Source organism: Macrosteles quadrilineatus, unplaced genomic scaffold, assembly GCF_028750875.1.
Source record: "Macrosteles quadrilineatus isolate MER2022 unplaced genomic scaffold, UCM_ALF_1.0 Scaffold_2__2_contigs__length_208266976, whole genome shotgun sequence".
NCBI classification, from domain to species: Eukaryota; Metazoa; Arthropoda; class Insecta; order Hemiptera; family Cicadellidae; genus Macrosteles; species Macrosteles quadrilineatus.
This window is the reverse complement of record NW_026542595.1, coordinates 46,885,398-46,905,495: the sequence shown is the minus strand read 5'-3', so window position 1 is coordinate 46,905,495 and position 20,098 is coordinate 46,885,398. Positions and strand designations below refer to the sequence as shown.

At 36.7% G+C, this 20,098-nt stretch overlaps 1 protein-coding gene across 1 annotated transcript in view; it reads left to right on the top strand.

Moving 5' to 3' along the window:
• Positions 1-18,484, top strand: part of LOC128987558 (leucine-rich repeat serine/threonine-protein kinase 1) — a 144,907-nt gene extending 126,423 nt beyond the window's left edge. Inside the window, exons 32-46 of the mRNA XM_054408466.1 lie at positions 1,416-1,651; positions 2,226-2,377; positions 3,388-3,500; positions 4,361-4,532; positions 4,939-5,145; positions 5,942-6,193; positions 7,669-7,920; positions 8,290-8,412; positions 9,350-9,542; positions 10,248-10,434; positions 11,361-11,448; positions 12,312-12,475; positions 14,707-14,906; positions 16,455-16,588; positions 17,531-18,484. Coding sequence (XP_054264441.1) covers positions 1,416-1,651; positions 2,226-2,377; positions 3,388-3,500; positions 4,361-4,532; positions 4,939-5,145; positions 5,942-6,193; positions 7,669-7,920; positions 8,290-8,412; positions 9,350-9,542; positions 10,248-10,434; positions 11,361-11,448; positions 12,312-12,475; positions 14,707-14,906; positions 16,455-16,588; positions 17,531-17,830 — 2,773 coding nt within the window. The 3' untranslated portion in view covers positions 17,831-18,484. The remainder of the gene's footprint in view (positions 1-1,415; positions 1,652-2,225; positions 2,378-3,387; positions 3,501-4,360; positions 4,533-4,938; positions 5,146-5,941; positions 6,194-7,668; positions 7,921-8,289; positions 8,413-9,349; positions 9,543-10,247; positions 10,435-11,360; positions 11,449-12,311; positions 12,476-14,706; positions 14,907-16,454; positions 16,589-17,530) is intronic.
• Positions 18,485-20,098: the final 1,614 nt, after the last annotated feature.

Sequence of the window (20,098 nt, the reverse complement as noted above, 5' to 3'; positions counted from 1 at the left end):
AAAAGAAATAATTTAGGTTGCAGACTACACTTGACTTAAAAAACTGTTATTTAACAAAAACTACTGCTCAAATCATATAGAAATTTTAAGGTTATAAAATAATGTAATCCTTGGCTTTTACTTACAGGTTTTGTTTTAAGTTTTTACACAATTTGAAATACTGTATAATTGTTATGATGTTTCTAAAACAATTTCTCGTGAAGATTTTCATCATACTGCAGCATAACGGCTGTTTTCAATTCTGCAATACTGTACTTTTGTTGGGGAGCTGGAGTAGTTAATTTTATCCATTATACATAAATGAATCTAGCAAATACCGATATCAGTGCTGTGCATTTTTATAGCTATAAAAGTCGTCCGCTAGTCACGCCGAAGTAAATAGATCTGATTAACACCTTAATACCATTGTACATTATTATTAACATTTTTGTTTAGTGGGTTTATCATTGTGTTATATTTTACTACAAACTTAGCCTAACCCTTTATCAACATTTATATCAGTTAAAATGTAAAATTAAAATATTATGAATTTATTATTGTGTTGGTGGAGTAATGCATATTACTCTAAATCATAGCATCTAAATGATAGTAACGGCTGTTTGTAAATTATCTGTGTAAAAAGTACTTTTTTTAAGCACTTGTGATTTGTATATTAAGTTATTAATTCACAATAAATGCCATTTTATTATGACAATAAAAAAATAATACAATTTTTATTTTGGCACTCAATCTTCAGACTGTATCTTAGTATTTTTAGAGTCAGCCTTAAGATGGCGCCATAGAGTGTTAACATATATTAGCTCCTAATTACTATTTTGTAGTTTGTAGTTTATTGTCAGTTGAAAATTTACGTAGCCTACGCTGTGTTTTGTGTGCTTATCAACAAAACATCCGCATGAGGAAAATAAAAGGGAAATAAATTTAGTATATATCTGTATGGTGATGTTTTTGGAATAGGGGGGCGGTTATTAATTTCTGCTCCAGGGCGCTCCAAACCTGGCTACCCCACTGAAATATAAGTAGGTTTTTTCAACTACAGTAAATAAATGTTTAAATAAGTGTATCTTTTACAAATTGTGTACGATTCAATTTGTAAAAGATACACTTTCATTATTATCATACTTGCATCAGCGCCTATCATAATATAGTTTACATTATAAGATTTAATCTCCAATTACCTGTATTTAAAGAATGAACATTTCATTAAACTAAATGTGGTAACGATTAATTTTGTTTCTAAAATCAAAGTAAGACATGTTAATATTTTATTTAGCAGATTTAAAAAACAAAATTTTCTCATTTGTGTCCTCTCCCACTGCAAAGTATGGGTACAGCAGCTAGTAGTTTATAAAATAAAAATTTTTATGGTGTCATTACAAAGTCATTGCAGTATATATTAGTTATAATTGTGGCAGGCTGAGGCTGAAGCAGGAGGGGGTGTGGGGAGACGTGGACCTGGTCAACTGTTCTATACTGGAGGTGCTGCTGCCATTGGACACACTGGTGATCAAACGACCAATCACAGATGAGGACCAGGCTATTGGCTACCAGGCTATAGTGTTGGACCCCAGCCCAGAGTGTTCAGCCCAACTACTGGCTGCAGCTGTGGACCACATAGACACCCTACTGGAGGACTGGTACCCAACACTCGGTAAGATGTACACAGTCACTCATTAGTATCAAAACTCAAAACTAGAGCAGCAGTGAAATTCAGCAACATATTTATTTCACAAGAAGAAGTAAGGTTACAATTAGCTACAAATTTGTAGTCTTGTAGGTAAAACCATGTAAATTTGCTAATAACATGATCTGATGTTTCGCCTCGTTGTAAATGGTCATTTTCAGGGCTGTATTAGAAAAACGCTCATTAGCTACGATATTTAGAATCTTTGTTAGTGTTATTTATAACAGCTACCTATTAATAATCTTGTTTTGAAGTTATGATTTAATATTAAGTTTTGTTTTATTTGTTTGGAGAATTGTTCAATACATACTTTTCTGCATACATAAATCATCTAGAGTTCCACTAGTTTTATTACAGTACCAAAAATGTACAGAGTTTTCTGGTTATTAGTTTAACTATTTTTACCACCAATCTTGCTTCCATTTAAGATTGGTCTTTAAAAACATTCTACCTTTCATTTAAATATGTTATATCTTAAGAAAAATTTTGAATTTTCCTTTTTTCTTTGTTATGATCTGCGATTCTCTCTATTGTGTTGTAGGTACAAGGTTTGTCCACACTTCAGAAGGCAAGTTCCTAGTGACTAGGCTAGTGCCTTGTCCGAGGTGCCTTGCCTCAGTCCAAGACCAAGATGTTGACCTGAATAGCAAACCTCAACATTTGCAGCAGCCTCAGCCTCCCCACCTTGCTGAGGTCAGTTAACTCATTATCTCCAGTATCCCCACTTCCCAATCATTTACTTGGCAATAGTGTGGCTAAATGACTGGTTCTAGTATTACAGGTAGTAATATGGTATTTTTAGACAGTAGGATTTTTTACAACAGACTTTTTTAAACGTTTCCTACACATTGGCAAGAAAACAGAAGATCTAACTAATAGCAACCACTCTGGCATTGATGTAAAACTAAAACAAGGGATTTTTTAGCACTAATTAAAATACCCCCGCCGCAACAAACCTGCAGGCTAAGTGAATTTCCATTTGCCTGATTGGATTTACATTAAAATGTCTCCTTAAAAATATCACATTTATTCCCAATTTAAACAGCATTAGTTTAACGAGTACATAGGTTTTATACAACAGGGAGGGTAAGCTCTACATTATGGTTTGGTAGGTAAGAATTTGCTAAATTTTTTTGTTTTTATGGTTAACAATGGGAAAAAACAAAAACCAAAAACCCCATAATACCCCCCATAAACACCCATTCCTGTAGTCCGATCATGCTGGTTCGTGAACATGTTCGAATAAATGTAGGTTTACACATTTATACCAAATTTTATCAAAATCGGATAAATTTTGCTCGATTTATCTTGCTAACGGATATATATATAATATATATGAATTTGAACGGATGGTGTTTTAGGCCTCTAGGGACCTCAAACGAAAAAGTAAATCGGTTCCGGGTCCAGGTCTTACCATGATTACTACGGTAATAGCTTATTCAATTCAATTCAATTCAATTCGTTTATTCACGGCAGAAGCCATTGTACAATAATGCCATTACATACGGGAGATAACAAGCAATAACAAATACTTACTCAAACTCTCAAATATATACTTACTCCCTATATGGGAAATTTGCTAAAAGCGGGTTGCATCAACTCTAAAGACTAAGCTTTACCAATCTAAAGTATTAATTTTTTTCTAAAGAAAGAGATCTCCCTCTTCACTATGAATAATGTTGATTGGATATGCAATGTTGTAGGCACTGCAAGTTGCAGAAGCAGAAGGTCGTCACTCTCGCAGAGTACGCAAGTCTCAGGAGAGCTACACCAGTGATGTAGACAGTGGAGTGGACCCTGACAGCACAGGCTCTAGGTAGGTAATGATAAATAAAACTAAAAACTATCATAGTTGGTTGTTTTAGTTTTAATGGCAGAATTACAGTCGGCATTCCATGAAAATTAATAATCAAGCCTCGCCTAATATCAAAACTTGAACTATTAAAACTATTTACATAATATCATCTTATTATGGAGTCCTTGTCAGACTATGAGAAAAAAATCTGTGATGTTTTAACACGTTGACTGCGCACGCCGACTTCAGTCGGCGTCCGTCGGCGTCGCCAGCGCTCCCAGGTGGCGCGCGCCGACAAAAGTCGGCACCAGACCAACAGAAATATATTGAGTAAGTGTGAGCTTAGCCTCAGACGGAGACGTTATAATCGTTGCCAGCCTGCCAGCTTAGAATGCGAGCTTTACTTTGGTGTAGGTTGGTACTAAAATTTCCCGTAATATCCTGTCTGGCAATGCTTTTGTCCCGGTTTCGGGGATTTTCTCTCTTCAACCCACATTACAAAGACACTGGATACGGATCCGTGCAGTGCTGCTACCTTTGGGTGTTTCAGTGAACTACATCCACTCTCGGGGTAACGCAGCACAGTCACCACTGCTCTTTTGTGATTCGTCAGACTGAAATATTTGAATGCCAATTGCGTTCGCTGATTCGGTTGCGCGCCGGGGCTTCGCCCGCCACTGGGGAGCGCCTGTATTGTCGGCACGCGCAGTCAACTTGTTAAGTTACTTGTGTTACATAATCGTTTATATAACTAAAAAAATTACTTTGCAACATAACTAAATACATTTTATCTACTCTATATTGATTAATAGTGTTGCTGACCGCAAGTTCCTTATTATCTACACAGCAAATGACAACATATTTGTTATTTGTATCCGCAGCCGCAAGACGTCTGTTGAAGGCCACCCTGGACTGGCAGGAGAGACTGTAGAGGACAAGCTGCCGCAGTACTCGTGGATGGTGGAGGAATGTATTCTGGCTGCATATGACAAGTCCTGTGTCAAGTGTCCAACCCATGGAGAGATATCTCTGGCCCACATCGCCCCGGACACTGTAAGTACATCAATACCATTATCATTACTACTCGTAAAGTTTATAAATCGAGATGTGTTGTAAGACATAATTTTTTCTCTTATCAACCCATAAAACCATAAAAGACCATAAAAACCATAAAACCATAAAAGAAGTCTTTAGATTCAGGTTGTACTGTGAATTTAATTGTTAATCTCAACGTTCTTTGAATGTAGAAGAATATTTTTATTTCATCAGGCTACTAAGGCACTCTAATTATGTTGCACATTATTCCTTTCCATCTTGCCTTGTAGGCACCTAAAAGACGTTTCCAGTTCAAATTGACGGTATCCTTAAAATCATCTGTGTCACTGTCAATTCATTGCCAGAGTCTTTGATTATTTTCAGTAGACATAGTCTTTTGCATGTTCATTGTTCTGCCTGTCAGATGTTCCTGGACCTGGGAGAGAGACATCTAATCAGACCCAACAGTCTGGTGAGGGGCAAGTTGCTGGGTCGAGGTGCGTTTGGCTTTGTGTTTAAAGGCACATGTCGCATCCGAGGCTCCAACGACACCATACAGGTGGCCATGAAGATGCTGCAGCCCGTGCCTCCAGGACCCAACGCTAGCCACTCTGCTGTCATAGCTTACAAGGTACTATGATTAAACAATTAAGTACTGAGAATAAAGCTTTCCCCTAAAACACAAACATGAAACAACGATGTAAGTCATAGTATACCAAGTCTTACATTTATATGACTACATCTGTTAACTTAGCATTAAAATTTGAATTAAAACAAATAAAAATACACTCGCCACAGCAAACCTGCAGACTCTTAAGCGAATTTCCATTGGCTGATTAGATTTTAACTCAATTATTTTCTTAATGTTTTTCAGATTTATTCTCTATTTAAATAACATTAAGTTTAATGAGTACTTAGGTTTGCTGCTACAGGGAATAAAATACAGTTTTTTTGTGAAATGTAGATAGCTTAGTAGGTATCCATGTAATAAATAGTTTTGTCAAATTGTATTAAATTTTATTCATAAATAAGCAGACTACAAGAGTTTTCCTATTCTTTGTAAGAATAACATGGGTTTTAAAATTTTACTCTGTAGTCATTTAGCATACAAAAGCGGTTCTATTTGTTTTTTTAGCTCCACTTAATTAACGGTTCAGAAAGAAACAAAAATGGGAAAAACACATTTTCATTTTTTACTCTACAAAACCCCTCATAAAACTCCGTTCCTATAGCCCGATGAAGCTGGTTCACAAAATCGTTTGAGTACATGTTTTTAGCGAATTTCCCACTCTAGGGAATAAGCTATTACGGTAAGTCTCATAATACCCAGCCTTTTTTTGTTTTGAGGTCCCAAGAAGCCAAATAAATCATCCATTCAAATTCATATACATAATTTTATATTATCAGAGTGTTTCTCTCACTTACAGGGAGCGCAGGGCAAGTGGGACCGAGACCCTCTGCAGTACGCCAGCAAGGCCTACTGTACGGCACGTCAGGAGCTGAACATCCTATTGACCTTGCGCCATCCCCACATAGTGCCACTGGTGGGAGTGTGTACACGACCTCTGGCTCTGGTACTGGACCTGGCACCCCTCGGGGCTTTGGACATAACACTGCGGCACTACAGACGGAGTGGAGCTAAGCTGCCTACTTACACACTGCAAGCTGTTATACTGCAGGTACTCTAGCTACTGCACACTACTACTTTCAGTACATTGTTATAGATTAAATGTGACTATGATATGTAACACAATGTTAAAATAAACATTCCTGCTTTCAAACAGAATCTAATTTAGACAATAAAGGTTTCCGTGTTTTTACCTGTTTGTCTTAGTTGCACATCCATTAAAGAGAAAGAGAGATAGGTTTTCTGACAGATTACTAATAATTACCAATACAAGGGCTCTTCCAAGGCCACACTACAAAAACAGGCAGTAATGCTCATCAAGCATGACGTCACGATAGAAGACGGCAATGACGTAGGTATTTATTTATTTATTTTCCGAGGAAAGATTAAAACAAGCAGCTGATCACAAACGGCAAACATTACGTCGTTGCCCTCTTCTATCGTGACGTCATGCTTGACGAGCATTACGGCCTGTTTTTTTAGTGTGGCCTTGGCTCTTCCTTTCCCCTTAAATAGGCCTGGTTCCTAATCTAATGAATTTAAGACTCTTATACAACTAGTTTTATCTCGTGTAGAATACGAGGCATTTTTTTTAGTACGTACAGTTTTTAAATTTCTCCGTTCCAGCGCTTCGATTGGCATTTTGGACATTTGTGCTGTGTGCGTGAATCTATTGGAAAGCCTGCGCCGGAAATTCGGCAACAATCGGCTAGTTTACATCTGGTTTTGAGCATTTAAAATGGTGCCGCCAATTGAGACTGCCGCCGACTGTGAAGTGCACGCTGTAATTCGATTTTTAAGAGATAAAGGTGTGAAAGCCATTGAAATTCATTGACAGATTAGTGAAGTGTATGGCGAGAACATTATTAGTGACGTGATGGTACGAAAGTTGGTAAGGGATTAAAGACGGCCCCACCAACGTTCATGATGAGCAACACACTGGGTGGCCATCTGTCATTACTGAATTGGTGCGTAAAGTTGATGAAAAAGTGAGAGAGAATAGACGGATTACGATCTCATCATTATATGATGAGTTTCCTTTACTCATAATGTTGTCGCCATACATTTCACTAATCTGTCAATGAATTCCAATGGCTTTCACACCTTTAGCATTTAAAAATCTAATTACAGCATGCACTTCACAGTCGGCAGCAGTCTCAATTGGCGGCACCATTTTACATGCTCAAAACCGGATGTAAACACAGCCGATTGTTGCCGAATTTCCGGCGCAGGATTTCCAATAGATGCACGTACACAGCGCAAATGTCCAAAATGCCAATCGCAGCGCTAGAACAGAGAAATTTAAAAACCGTACTTACTTAAAAAACATGCCTCGTATTGTACACAAGATAAAACTAGTTTTATAAGAGTCTTAAATTCATTAGATTAGGAACGCATTTGAATTGACCCTGAATATACTTTGAATGACTGACAAAGTGTTTATTGGATAAAATGGCTACTGTATTATCTGAAAGTCTGTACAGTAGGTCTAGGTAAAGTTTAATATGCTTAAAACACTTGTTACAGACGGCGAAGGCAATAGAGTATCTTCATCAGCAGCATATCATCTACAGAGACCTGAAGAGTGAGAATGTGTTGGTGTGGTCTATTCCTCCTCCCTTCCACGATCACATGGAGGTGCCTGTACACATCAAGCTGGCAGACTATGGTATCAGCCGACTGACCTTACCTTCTGGCACCAAAGGGTTTGGAGGGACAGAGGGATTCATGGCTCCGGAAATCATGAGATATAATGGTGAAGAAGAATACACAGAAAAGGTAAATATTGGTTATATAGATCTATCCATACCATAACTAATTGATACCTTTTACAACTTTCATATAGGACAAATATGCACAATCTTGGTAGAATATGTAGAATTGGTAGAATCATTGTGTAAAATAGATAGGTTAGTAATAGGTACATTTTTATGAGTTTTTTACGTGTGTTATTGGATGTGGAACACCACAGTTCTGTTAAAAACAAAATATTTCAGAGTAGAATCTATGGCAGAAGATTTTTACCTTTGTCACAATCAATCTCACAGTATATAATAGAGGAGAATATTTCTACACAATGTGTACACTGTGCAAGCGCAAGGTAAATATTTTTGTAATTATTCTTATCTCAATCTACTCTGTCTGCAGGTGGACTGTTTCTCCTTTGGCATGTTCATATACGAGCTGCTCACACTTCATCAACCGTTTGAGAGCCATGAGTCTGTCAAGGAGTGTATCCTGGAAGGTGGACGACCTCCTCTCACTCACAGGGTCAGCACCACAAACGTTACTGATCCACATATTTTTAACAATTAAATTTCACCTGTGCAATTTTAAACATAAAAAAAAGTTCATCCTTTTAAAACTGAGTTACCAATTCACTAACCGATCTATTTAACATGTTTTAAGTAAATCAAATCAAATCTCTTTATTGTTTTCAGCTCTAGAAAAGCAATTGACATTGTCAAATGGCATCTTATCGTTAAAGCATTAAACATAGACCTGGATAAATAACAGGAACCTTGATATTAAATTATTTAAAAAATTTGTCTAAAACCTCCAAGGACAAGAACTTATCTACAGACAGAGTAAAAACATTTTAATTTTAACCATGAATCAAGGATGGTTTTTAATTTGTCATAGGAATTGTTACCGGTACTGCAGAAGGGGACAATTTATTAAAAGATTTCATACTAAGATATTTGTAGCTATTGTGTGTAAGTGTAAGTCTTGTAAGTGGTAAATTGAGATGATGGCTATTTATTGTGTAATGTGCATGTATGTCAGATCGGTGCTATACTGGTCTATATTCTCTTTTACGTATAATAAGATATTTCAAATGTATAAAGATGGAAGGGTTAGGATTTTTAAGGCCTTAAAATCTACTCTGCAATCGTCCCTGGGCTTTGTTCCTCTAATGCACCTAACTGCTTTCCTTTGCCATTTGAAAACGGTTTTGGCTCCTACAGAGTTACAGGTCCTAGCCTAAGAGAACATCATTATTGTAGGTTAGAATGTAAAAATGCATAATAACAATTTAGAATAATTTGTTCACTTACATTGTCCATTAATCTTTTAAACAAAAATACAGTTCTAGCCAATTATAACTGTAGCTAAAATACAGTAAATAGGGAACTGCTTGGAAGGAAATTTTCCCTAAAAACTAAATCTTGCATCCAATTGGTAATTAATAATTTTAATGTTGCAGGAAACCTTGTACCCAACCTACATGCTGGACCTAATGGTGCTGTGCTGGTGTCAGCAACCACGAGATCGACCTTCAGCCAGCCAGATAGTGTCTATCGCCTCAGCCCCAGAGTTCACCCATCTCCATGACATTGTGTCACTAGACCATTCTGCTCCTGTAACTGCCACTGTGGCCGCCCCACTTCTACACACTGGTATAGTGGTACTGTTGTTTAGTAATGGTTTAAATAAAGGTCTGATATTTTCAGATCGGGTCAGACCAGCGGTTTGGGTTAAGCCGAGCCAACCTTTTATTTTCGCAATGGCAGAAAGAGACGTGTTCTCAAATACTGACAAATTTTGATTGTGACAGTTCAACATGACAGCGACCACAGGTTATGTTAACAATTTTGTCACAATCATGGGAGACGGTGATGATTTTACCTCGACCACTGAAGATGCTCTCAATTTTGTCATGAAAGGGAAAGATGTTCATAATTTCACCATGTCTGCAGAAGATTTTTGATTTTATTATGACCTCAATTTTTGAGCAGCCCGAGACCCCATAAGTTGTTTATTCAACCTCACTCGAAGATAAAAATTCTGGCCCACAGACCCATAGTTTGAAATAATTTTTTTTTTTTTTTTTAGGTATGTAATTTGTAATGACTCAAAAACAATCATCAACCTAAACCTAAATTTGTTGATTGGTAGTAAAACAACAACACAGTGTCAATATATTTTAATATTTAAAAAAGTGCAGCTACAAGGATCTGCAAATTTACAAAATCTGTAAGCAATGGCAAAGTAATTGTTATCACTCTTTTTTACTGATTGAAAGTTTTACTGGAATTCCGGGAGCTAAGAGCAATAAAGTGCTCATCATAGGTGATAGTCTACTTAATGTTATACTGTTACAGAGGAGGGAGGTGTCGGAGGAGAGCTGTGGCTAGCCTGTGGCAACTCTCGTACAGACCAGTTGGTTGTCAGTGGCCACACTTGTGTACAGTACTCTACACTGTCCCTTCCTGAATGCCCGACTGCTGCTTGTCTCGTAGACAACTGTGTGTGGCTTGGCGACAATGCTGGGACTATTCATGTCTTTAGGTATGATTTAGGCATACTTCAAATAATTTACTTGAGGTGAATCTCGGGTTAGAATAGGACCACAGTCTTCCCCGGCATATGGTAAGAGGCGACTATCAGGGGTTGGGAGATCCTTATCTTTCGTTGAGGCCAAGTTCCCTTCGTATCTATGGCTTGGTTCTCAAAATCTTTTGTCTTTCCTTTTATTTTCCTACTTTCAACCCCATTTCAATATTTATTATGTATTCCTCCTTTTTCACTGGTGGGCACAATTAAACCCTGGGAATGTTCTTATAGTGCAGAGTGGCTCGCGCTTCTGATGGAATTCTTTGGCACGTCGTCAGGAACCAGCCTCTTTGGGCTCTAGTCACAGAGTGCAGCATGTGTTCAGAAGTCCAGCTCTGCCGCGGGCAATCCCTGATGTGATAGGATTTCAGATACTAGGCCAACAGAGGTCAGGCTGTGAGGAATCAGGGTAAGGGCTTGGTCCCGAAGGGTGTATCCGTTCCCAGTTATCCCAGACAGTCCCATGCAGGACAATGCTCTGGCTCAAGTTTTAATGGAATTGTAAATTTTAGGAAGCATATTCTAGCCCTTTTTCCCAGCTCACTTGCTGCATCCAATGTGTGATTTTTGAAGGGTGAACGACGTCCTACTCTTCAGTTTGGAGCAGTTGGAGACCGCTGTTTTATCACTGAAAAGGCTTCTAAATCTGAGGGGGTAGCTGTGGTTTTGCATGTATGTTGGTATCTTATGTTATGTCACACACAGACTGATGAAACACGGTTTTATGGCTCATGCCAACGGCTTACTTTTTCAGAGGATATTTTCTAGCAATATCTGGTTAAGGGGTCTCAATCATGCATCACTCTCTGGCAACTTCATCGTTTAACATTTGTGTTTGGTCTTTGCCCTACCTGATACATGAATGTTTGTTACTTGTGCAGGGCGGGAGACTGCAGCCATGTGTTTAGCTACACTCTGGACCCTGCGGACACAGTTAGGGTGTGTTCTCTGCTCTACCTTAGCAATCAGGTGAGATCTCTTGTATTGTACAGTACTGTCCATAATGCAGATGTTACTTGTTCTCTAATATCTCTTTGTAAGCTCAGTTTTTCCGCTTCCTTGAAATAGTGTACAATTATAAGAAGAAATCTTTTACTATTCTCCAACATTGTTTTTGTTTTATTTTATTAGGTTGGTGAAATGAAGCTTTAGTTCGTCAATCGAAGTTGATAATATTCTTAATTTTGTCAATAAATTACCAACTTTGTACTCTAAACTATCAATTGTCAATTGCTGTCCGAGCCTTAAATTAACTATGATATTAGACATAAGTAGTCACTTGATCTAACCAGAGCTCAAGTCACTAGCCTAATTTATGTAGAAAGCTCCAGATCAGAAATGGCTGTGGAGAAAGGTGATTTAAGAATTGGTATATATGGAACAGGTTGGAGACAAATTAACAACAATTTGGAACAACTTAATTAGGTTAAATCACTTAGCTGTAAATGACATGCAGGGCAACACTAAACTGTTTAGGTAATAATACTAATAGATTAAACAAGTTGTAGAATTAAAAACCCAAAATGCAATATAGACCTACCAAAGTAGCATCAGTTGAGAGCCGTTTAACAGGTATCAAATTAACAGAGATTATTAGTTAAACCGTGATATTGAATCATTTTATTTGTATTTATAATATTTAAAAAAAAATACTTAACATTACTGGGCTTCCTAATTCCCTTTAGATTAAACTCGGTCGGGCGGCAGTAATAAAGGATCGGCCGTTGTTTCGCTGATCAATAATTGGGCTGATCAATACATGGTGCCTCTATCCAATGCACCATATATAGGCACAATGGTACAAATGTCTAACCATACACTATGTTTGTCAGGCTCGTGTAGCAGTCGGGCTGAGCAATGGCCGTGTGTTCTTGGTCTGCAGTGACTCATCTCCCCCCTCCCACACCTCAGCTGAAGGCAGCTTTGTCATGACTGAGCTAGGTAGCAGCACTGTGCTCCACGCCATCACTGCTGTGTACTGCAGTGACGATGGAAGGTGCTTATATTAAAAAGAAATATTCAGTTGTGCTTAGATATTTTCTTGTGATTTAAATTCATTATTCTTATTAACCCTTTCAGGTCAAATTTTTTTTCCTTCTTTCGGCAAGTATAGATTGCCATCTGAGCAGTCCAAAACATGGTGTGCGGCGACCACTTAATATGAAAACAAATCCAAGATTATAGCCTAAAATTGTTACAAATAAATTTACAAAAACCCGTTACAAAATAATTCTACCATAAACCCTATTATACTTTAAGAAGGAAGGTTAAGATTCAACTACTCTAACTCATTCATTCCGGTATGTTTTTTTTTCGTGATGGAATTATCATTATTATCCTTGGTTTGTCGTTTACTCATTACTAAATTATACACAATTACTAAAAAAAGTGGTATATTTCGATTTTTTATCAAAAACCATCCTCAGCCTCTGGTAACAACATATTAGGTAAATAAACAATGATTTATAATGTTTGTTTATAAATTAACATATGTTTGAATTATTTTAAAACCAGGCTAACTCACTAAGCAGAGTTCCAAGGAGGTGATAGCACTCAAAAAGTAAAAAAAAAAACAACACGGTTTAGGGAATTTTTAGCATTCTTTCAACATCCAGGATTGTTTTTATGGAAATGAGAGTCAAATCATTCCTTAAGAGTTTGCTGAACATGTTGTTAGGATTGTTAGGATACAGGGCGAGGCAATGAGGAGCATCCCAATTTTCTTTTACTGTCACATGATAGGAAGTGCAACAATGAATGAACAGCTGTGCTAATAATCTCAATTAAACTATTCCACTTTAGTTAACATGGTGCTAATGGGTTGTTAAAACTTTGATTTTGCTGTTGAAACCTTAAGAATAGTAATTCTTTTGCAAACACTCAGAAGTTGTTTGGACCACATTTCATCGCTGGTTACATGGCACTGTTTCAGATCAGAAAATGATAGGGAACTGGGTTAACGTTTTAAAAATAACAGCCTAAATTGTAAAAATAATCGGTGGAATCTGCCAAGCCCTTCATACACCTGTAAATGTGGAAGAAAGAGTGCAAATTGCAGTAACTCAAAAGTCCAAAGAGGTTTGCCAGGAACTAGGAAGCCTCTGTTGTTGGAAGCTTACCATTGGGTCTTTTCTTTCTTTGGGTTTTGGGTTTTCTTTAAGGTTTTTCAAAGTCGCCCCAAAGATTTGCTTGACCTAAGCTGAGGATTTTTCAGGAAACTTAAGCGATTCCTGAAGAAATCCTGGGGCAAGTATTCGATGGAATTTTCAAGTGGCTAAACTAACGTAAAATAGGATAAGGACTCACTTAACAAACCAAGAAATGGGAAAATGTCCCGATTGAGTTAAAATGGCATAAGATAAGCTATGTTTTGATGTGCTATTTATATGTATAGGGTAGGCTAAATTGTATTAAATTCATACTATTAAAAAATTGTGGCACTCTCATTGCCTCGCCCTACATGCATGGAAGAAATTTTGTAAAATCACTATTCCCACCTTTTAAGAAAAGCATTACAGTTGAACCTCGTTTGTACGAACCTCGATAAAACGAATTCCTCGATAAGACGAATTTTTTAAATCCCCTTGACACTTTCATATAGGTCAATGCTAAAAACACCTCTATACAACGTTGTAATTAAGTTAAAAACCTCCATAAGACGAATTTGTTTGTGACATGGGCTAGGACTGATTAACCTCTATACAACGAATATTCTTAGCACAAAACCTCTACAAGACTAACGTGACCTCTATAAGACAAATTTATCATAATCTTAACCTCCATAGTACGTAGTTTTCAAAACAAACAGAAGCTTGTCTCAACATGAAACCCCCACCGATCCCTCCTCCTTCCTCAGTCATTGTTTGGAGAAACCTTGGAGCGAGGAGAAACCTCTATAAGAAGAATAACAGCAGCATTAAACCTCGATAAAACGACCCTCTTTATTAAGAATACCTCTATAGTACGATTTTTTCCCGTACCTCTTGAAATTCGTCTTATAGAGGTTCAACTGTACCATAGACAATCCTAACTACACAGAAGGTCAGATTCTGTTGTAGATCTATTTCCTTCGATTACATCCTAGGACACTTAGGCTCTAGCCCAAAATTGGGACCTAGTTCTAGAGAACCAGTATTATTACATGGGTGATTAACGGGATTTGAACTTTGGACCTCGGAGACTAAAGCCCGCTCACTTTTTCTGCTACAGTAGTTTTATTTGTGACAGTGAGTGTGAGTTGTGGTGTGGGGAGAGCCACGGAGCATTGTCTATCTACGCCATGAAGGACAACGTGGTGACAGGACATGAGTTGCTGAACCACTATGAGCCAGTCATCGCCAACGTGGACGTGCTACAGGTGGTGTCATCTCACGCTCCTGTCCACTACAGGGACTGGCCAGCCTCCGTGTGGACCTACGTCTACCCTGGTATGTTATTGTCCCTGTTGCTGCTAATAATGCTACGAATTAAAATTATTAATACACAAAAATATGTCTTGTGGTTATTTTTATTTGCTGTTTTAGCTATAACAGTGTTATCTTTTAGCAATATACTGTTCTTGGCTTTAAGAGATTGTTTTGTAAAAAATTTCTTTTAAGAGAATTAGGCTCATATTTAGAATGTTGCGTTAGTACTTTTTAGAATCTTAATTTTCAAACTGAACCAAAAGCTTGTCTTTCTGGGATATTATTGTGATCGCTGAAAGCGTCTGCAAAGGTTACACAATGGGAAAGTCATGATTTTATCTCGATGGCAGGAGACTAAACATAATGTTCCCACGATCGGGGGGGGGGGGGGGGGGGGGGATGTTCATGATCTTGATTACTGATATAATTAATAATTATGATTATCATGGAAAGAAAGATGACATTTTTAAATGCATGTCACACCTAATGTATTCTTATTCTTATTTCCATTCTACTGTTAACAGTATCAAACATGTTTAAGAATCTACATACAGTAGACTCCCTCTTATTAGGAGAGCATTGTATTTAGACACGCGATCACTGGTCCCAAATCTTTCCCACGAGAACAGTCGTTTCAGTACCGCCCACTTCCTGCCAATCTAGTCCGGTTAAACCGATGTCATTTCCGCCGAGTTTAGTCCGGTTAAAAGGCGTCTGGATAAGAGGGAGTCTACTGTAAGCTAATTTAAATCTACAAAAATTAAATAATGAGGTTTGATTTTGATTTTTTCTCAAGTTTTTAATAATTATCAACCAAATAACTTCTTGATCAGCATTGTACGTGTTATTAAATTTTCAGAAAGTAAATAAAGAAACGTCTTATAACACTTAAAACATATATTTACGCTTATACTGTTACTCACAGAACGGTAAATATACAAAAAAGATGGTAAGTGGTGATCGATTTCGATTGGACACTCCAATCATCATCAGACCCCATAAGCGAACACTTACCATCTTTTTTGTATATTTACCGTCTTGTGAGTAACAGTATAAGTGTAAATATATGTTTTAAGTGTTAAGACGTTTATTTTATTTACTTTCCGTAATTATCATCCATCAAAACTCTCTAGGTGTTGTTAAAGGTATAGGCACTGCCACTTCATTTTGATCAGTCCGAGTCAATCAGTATAAGGGTATTGTGTTGTGTTTCAGGGTGTGTTGTTTACCAATGGGACCCTGCAACCAGAGCTATAGTTAACAAGCTGGACTGTTCCAAGCTGGTGCCGTGTTCTGAGAGCCTCAAGTATAAGGGTATTGTGTTGTGTTTCAGGGTGTGTTGTTTACCAATGGGACCCTGCAACCAGAGCTATAGTTAACAAGCTGGACTGTTCCAAGCTGGTGCCGTGTTCTGAGAGCTTCAAGTATAAGGGTATTATGTTGTGTTTCAGGGTGTGTTGTTTACCAATGGGACCCTGCAACCAGAGCTATAGTTAACAAGCTGGACTGTTCCAAGCTGGTGCCGTGTTCTGAGAGCCTCAAGTATAAGGGTATTATGTTGTGTTTCAGGGTGTGTTGTTTACCAATGGGACCCTGCAACCAGAGCTATAGTTAACAAGCTGGACTGTTCCAAGCTGGTGCCGTGTTCTGAGAGCCTCAAGTCTATCAGTATAGAAGAGCATCTCAGTCCAGGCCGCTGTCAGGTTTGATCTCACTTTCATACAATAATATCCTTAAAAAAATCATGTTTTTCCATCATTCAATCAACCTCATGATTGTTCGATGTTTCTTGTCTTAATACAATGATCAACAAAGCCAAAATGAATTTTGTTAAATCGTTAAATGCTTCAACTCAACAAAACTGTTGAGGCTACAAAGCTTTTTATGGTACCCTTACTCTTGCTTGAGGGACTGATATAGGCCTAGTAATGATTTTACAATTTGTCTTGACAATACTTTTCATAAGTAAACTTACTGGTGTTTTGTAATCAATCATAGTTTGAGTGTGGAAATCTATCATCATCAGTATGAAACAATGTTTAATGGTTATTAAGTGATGTTAATGCTCTATGAAGCTTGATAATCCGTGACAATAAAGGCCTTATCTAATGTAATCTCATACTAAGCCCAAAAATAACACTCTCAACTGGTTTGCTTGTGGTAATCCACTTGAAACCAGTTGTTTTGTTCTCATGATCTGTTCAGCACTTGAAAGTCACCAGTTTTTTTGATAAGTAAAATTTTACACCACCAATTTTTTATAACTTTTTACCAATTTTTTTTTATCATTACAAATACAACCAACTAGTAAAGCTTCTCTTCTACTTACCCCAAAATTAAACTTAAACCTTATCAATCAACACAAAACAAATTACAAATGTCTAAAATTTTATTTGTATCATGTTGTCCATTTTTGTTCTAGAACCGTATTAAAAGTGTATGATACCAGTCCTACACGTAAACATTTTCTGCCAGAATATGACTTCATCAGTATTGTCTTATCTGTGGAACCCACTCAATCAAATAAGGAGAATATGGCAATTCATCATTGTTATGTTTAAGACTGTCATACACTCACCTCTCCCCGAGCCAGCACAGGCAGCAACAATACACATTAAGTCACTGTATCACTGTGTGTTTGTCAGGTGACCAGTCTGTGTGTGCTGGACTCCGAGGTTTACATCGGCACAACCTGGGGATGTATCGTGGTGGCAGAGCAAGCGACCATGCGACCAATCACAGTGTTCCGGCCCTTCCAGGAGGAGGTGTCGGCCATCTTGGCTTTACAGCCTCCATCAGGGGGTGAGACTGTCCTAGTCACCGTGGGTAGAGGCTACCGCAGTCTCATCAAGAGATACAAGGATGTGACGGGCACCTCCACAGTCAACACACAGGCTGCTACGTACGCCTTGTTGTGGGCCACTCGCAACTGGGCTGCAGTCTAGTCTGTCAATCCTTCCTAAAGTACGGCCTAAAGTTACTAATACATAAGACGTTTGTAGTGAGAATATTCTATAACCAATTAATATTAGTTTTATTTTAGATTTTTAAAATATGACGAGCGTAATCTTTGCTTCTTTTGAGATCTCGAAGCAAAACTACTGAATGCTTGTATTTATATGTATTTACAATGACTAGAGGTAACAATGAGTTTCACTGCTAGTTGGAGAATGGTAACGATAATTTAATATGTAACCAGGTAGTGAAGATGTATTTTTACATTTAACCCTTTGGAGACCAACCCTATAGTATATGACGCGCTGCTTAGGACCGGGGTACTTTTAACAGTTTCTGCAATGTTATAAAAAAAATACTATAAGTTTTGAATAGCACCTCTCTATCAAATTTTTTGCATGCTGTTCTAGATATAAAAAAAAGTTAAATAATCGTTTGTTTAAACTGCCGATATATCGGAAGTTCATCGTTAATAGCAAAAACACCAACTTCCGAAAAATCGGGAGGTTGGTCTCTCAAGGGTTAAAATAGGTTAAGTTATGCATTCAATTATTTTTTTTTTCATTTCAACAAAATTATATTTTAAAAGTCATTTAAGCCATTCTCAAAAAAATTAAGCTATATTTTTACTGTGACAAAACTTAACATAGGAAAATGCAAACTATTATTTTTTTTTATTTAGTTTACTCCTTAAAACTTAGAAAAATCAATTTGATTAATAATTTTTTATTGTGTGAATATGTCAGTCTAATACTCATCAAATAATATTAATAATTGACAGTAATAATTGTTTGTTTTTTTCTACTGTGAGTTAAAAGAGTACTACGCTCACTTGTCCATTCCCCCCGAGAGCTAACTAGGAAATGTGATATTTATACTTTCTTAGCTTTATTTTGGAATATCATATTTTCATGTCCAAATATAATAAGAGTTAGTAATTTAGTTTCTATCTATACTACAAAAGTCCCTCCTATGCTACTTACTGTGTCTCTAAGTCAAATTACCATCCATTTGTGAACAAATTATGATTATTATGATTTAAGTTAAAAGACGTTCCAAACGAATCAGTCATTCAATGTGTTTGTTATTTTTTTTTTTGTTTTTTTTTTAATCAACAGTCAATAATTTCATTTCTTACATTAAAATGTGAAAATGAAAAATGTAAACCTCTGTTTTCAAAAGTATTTTAATACTTTAATACTTTACTTTGAAATGGCGATCATACGAATGTTTTTATTTTAAACAAAGTATGAATGGAGATGAGTATAGGATGAGTGGCGCGATCTTGTAGTGTTGTTAGTGACTTTGGCCGACATATCCCTTAGACACCGGAACTAATAATAAATTACTTTTGACATCAAGTAAAGTCCATCGTATAAACAAGAATATTATTTTATGTGTGGATGGTAATCTAACCTTGCTTTAAAAGACTTTGCCCTCTATCATAGTCTACTTTTTATCAAAGTTTAGAACAACATTAGAATAGTCACTTCACTCCACTATAGTTATTGATTTCTTAAGTACATTTTAAAAATGTAAAGTTTAAGTTCATTCATTTTAATGCAGTCATGACTGATATTAAATTATATATAATGTGAAAATATTACTATGAAATATGTTTTTTTTATTATTCAAGATGTGTATTTTTTCAGTGTTCTGAACAATAGTAGTGTTTCAAACTTTTTAATGTCTTAAAATTCTCTTGTATCTCTTTTAGTTTTATTCTTGTATCTGTATTATTTTTTTTAATTTTATTTGATAGAAATTATTTTTGTATATTTGTTTGGGTAATTTATAGGTTATTATAATCTAGTTACACCAACTAGAATAGCTTTACAGTATGTGACATATGCCATATGCATGTTTGGTGACATTGTAGTTTTGTTGTGAAATGTATAGTTTTTGATGGATTTTGCTCTCGCTGCTGATCTATTACACACAGTATGATAGATATTGTAATCAGCTAGCAAACACCAGCCTATTGTGCATTGTGTGTATGTCACTTACTGTTATTAGCAAGCTTGGTATGAAGCACAATGTATTCACAACTGCTAGTCATTAGAACTTAGGGTTTTGGTTGTTTTTACTTTTTTAGATTAACTGTTTATAGTCAAGTAAACATTTTTAGGGCCTAATACAACTAGTCTCTTCGTTAAGTAAAATAATTGTATGTTAAAACTTCAGTTATTCTTTTCCTTAATAATTGAATTGAAGACAGATCTGTACAAAATACTGAAACCAAAGTGTCAAAATGTGTT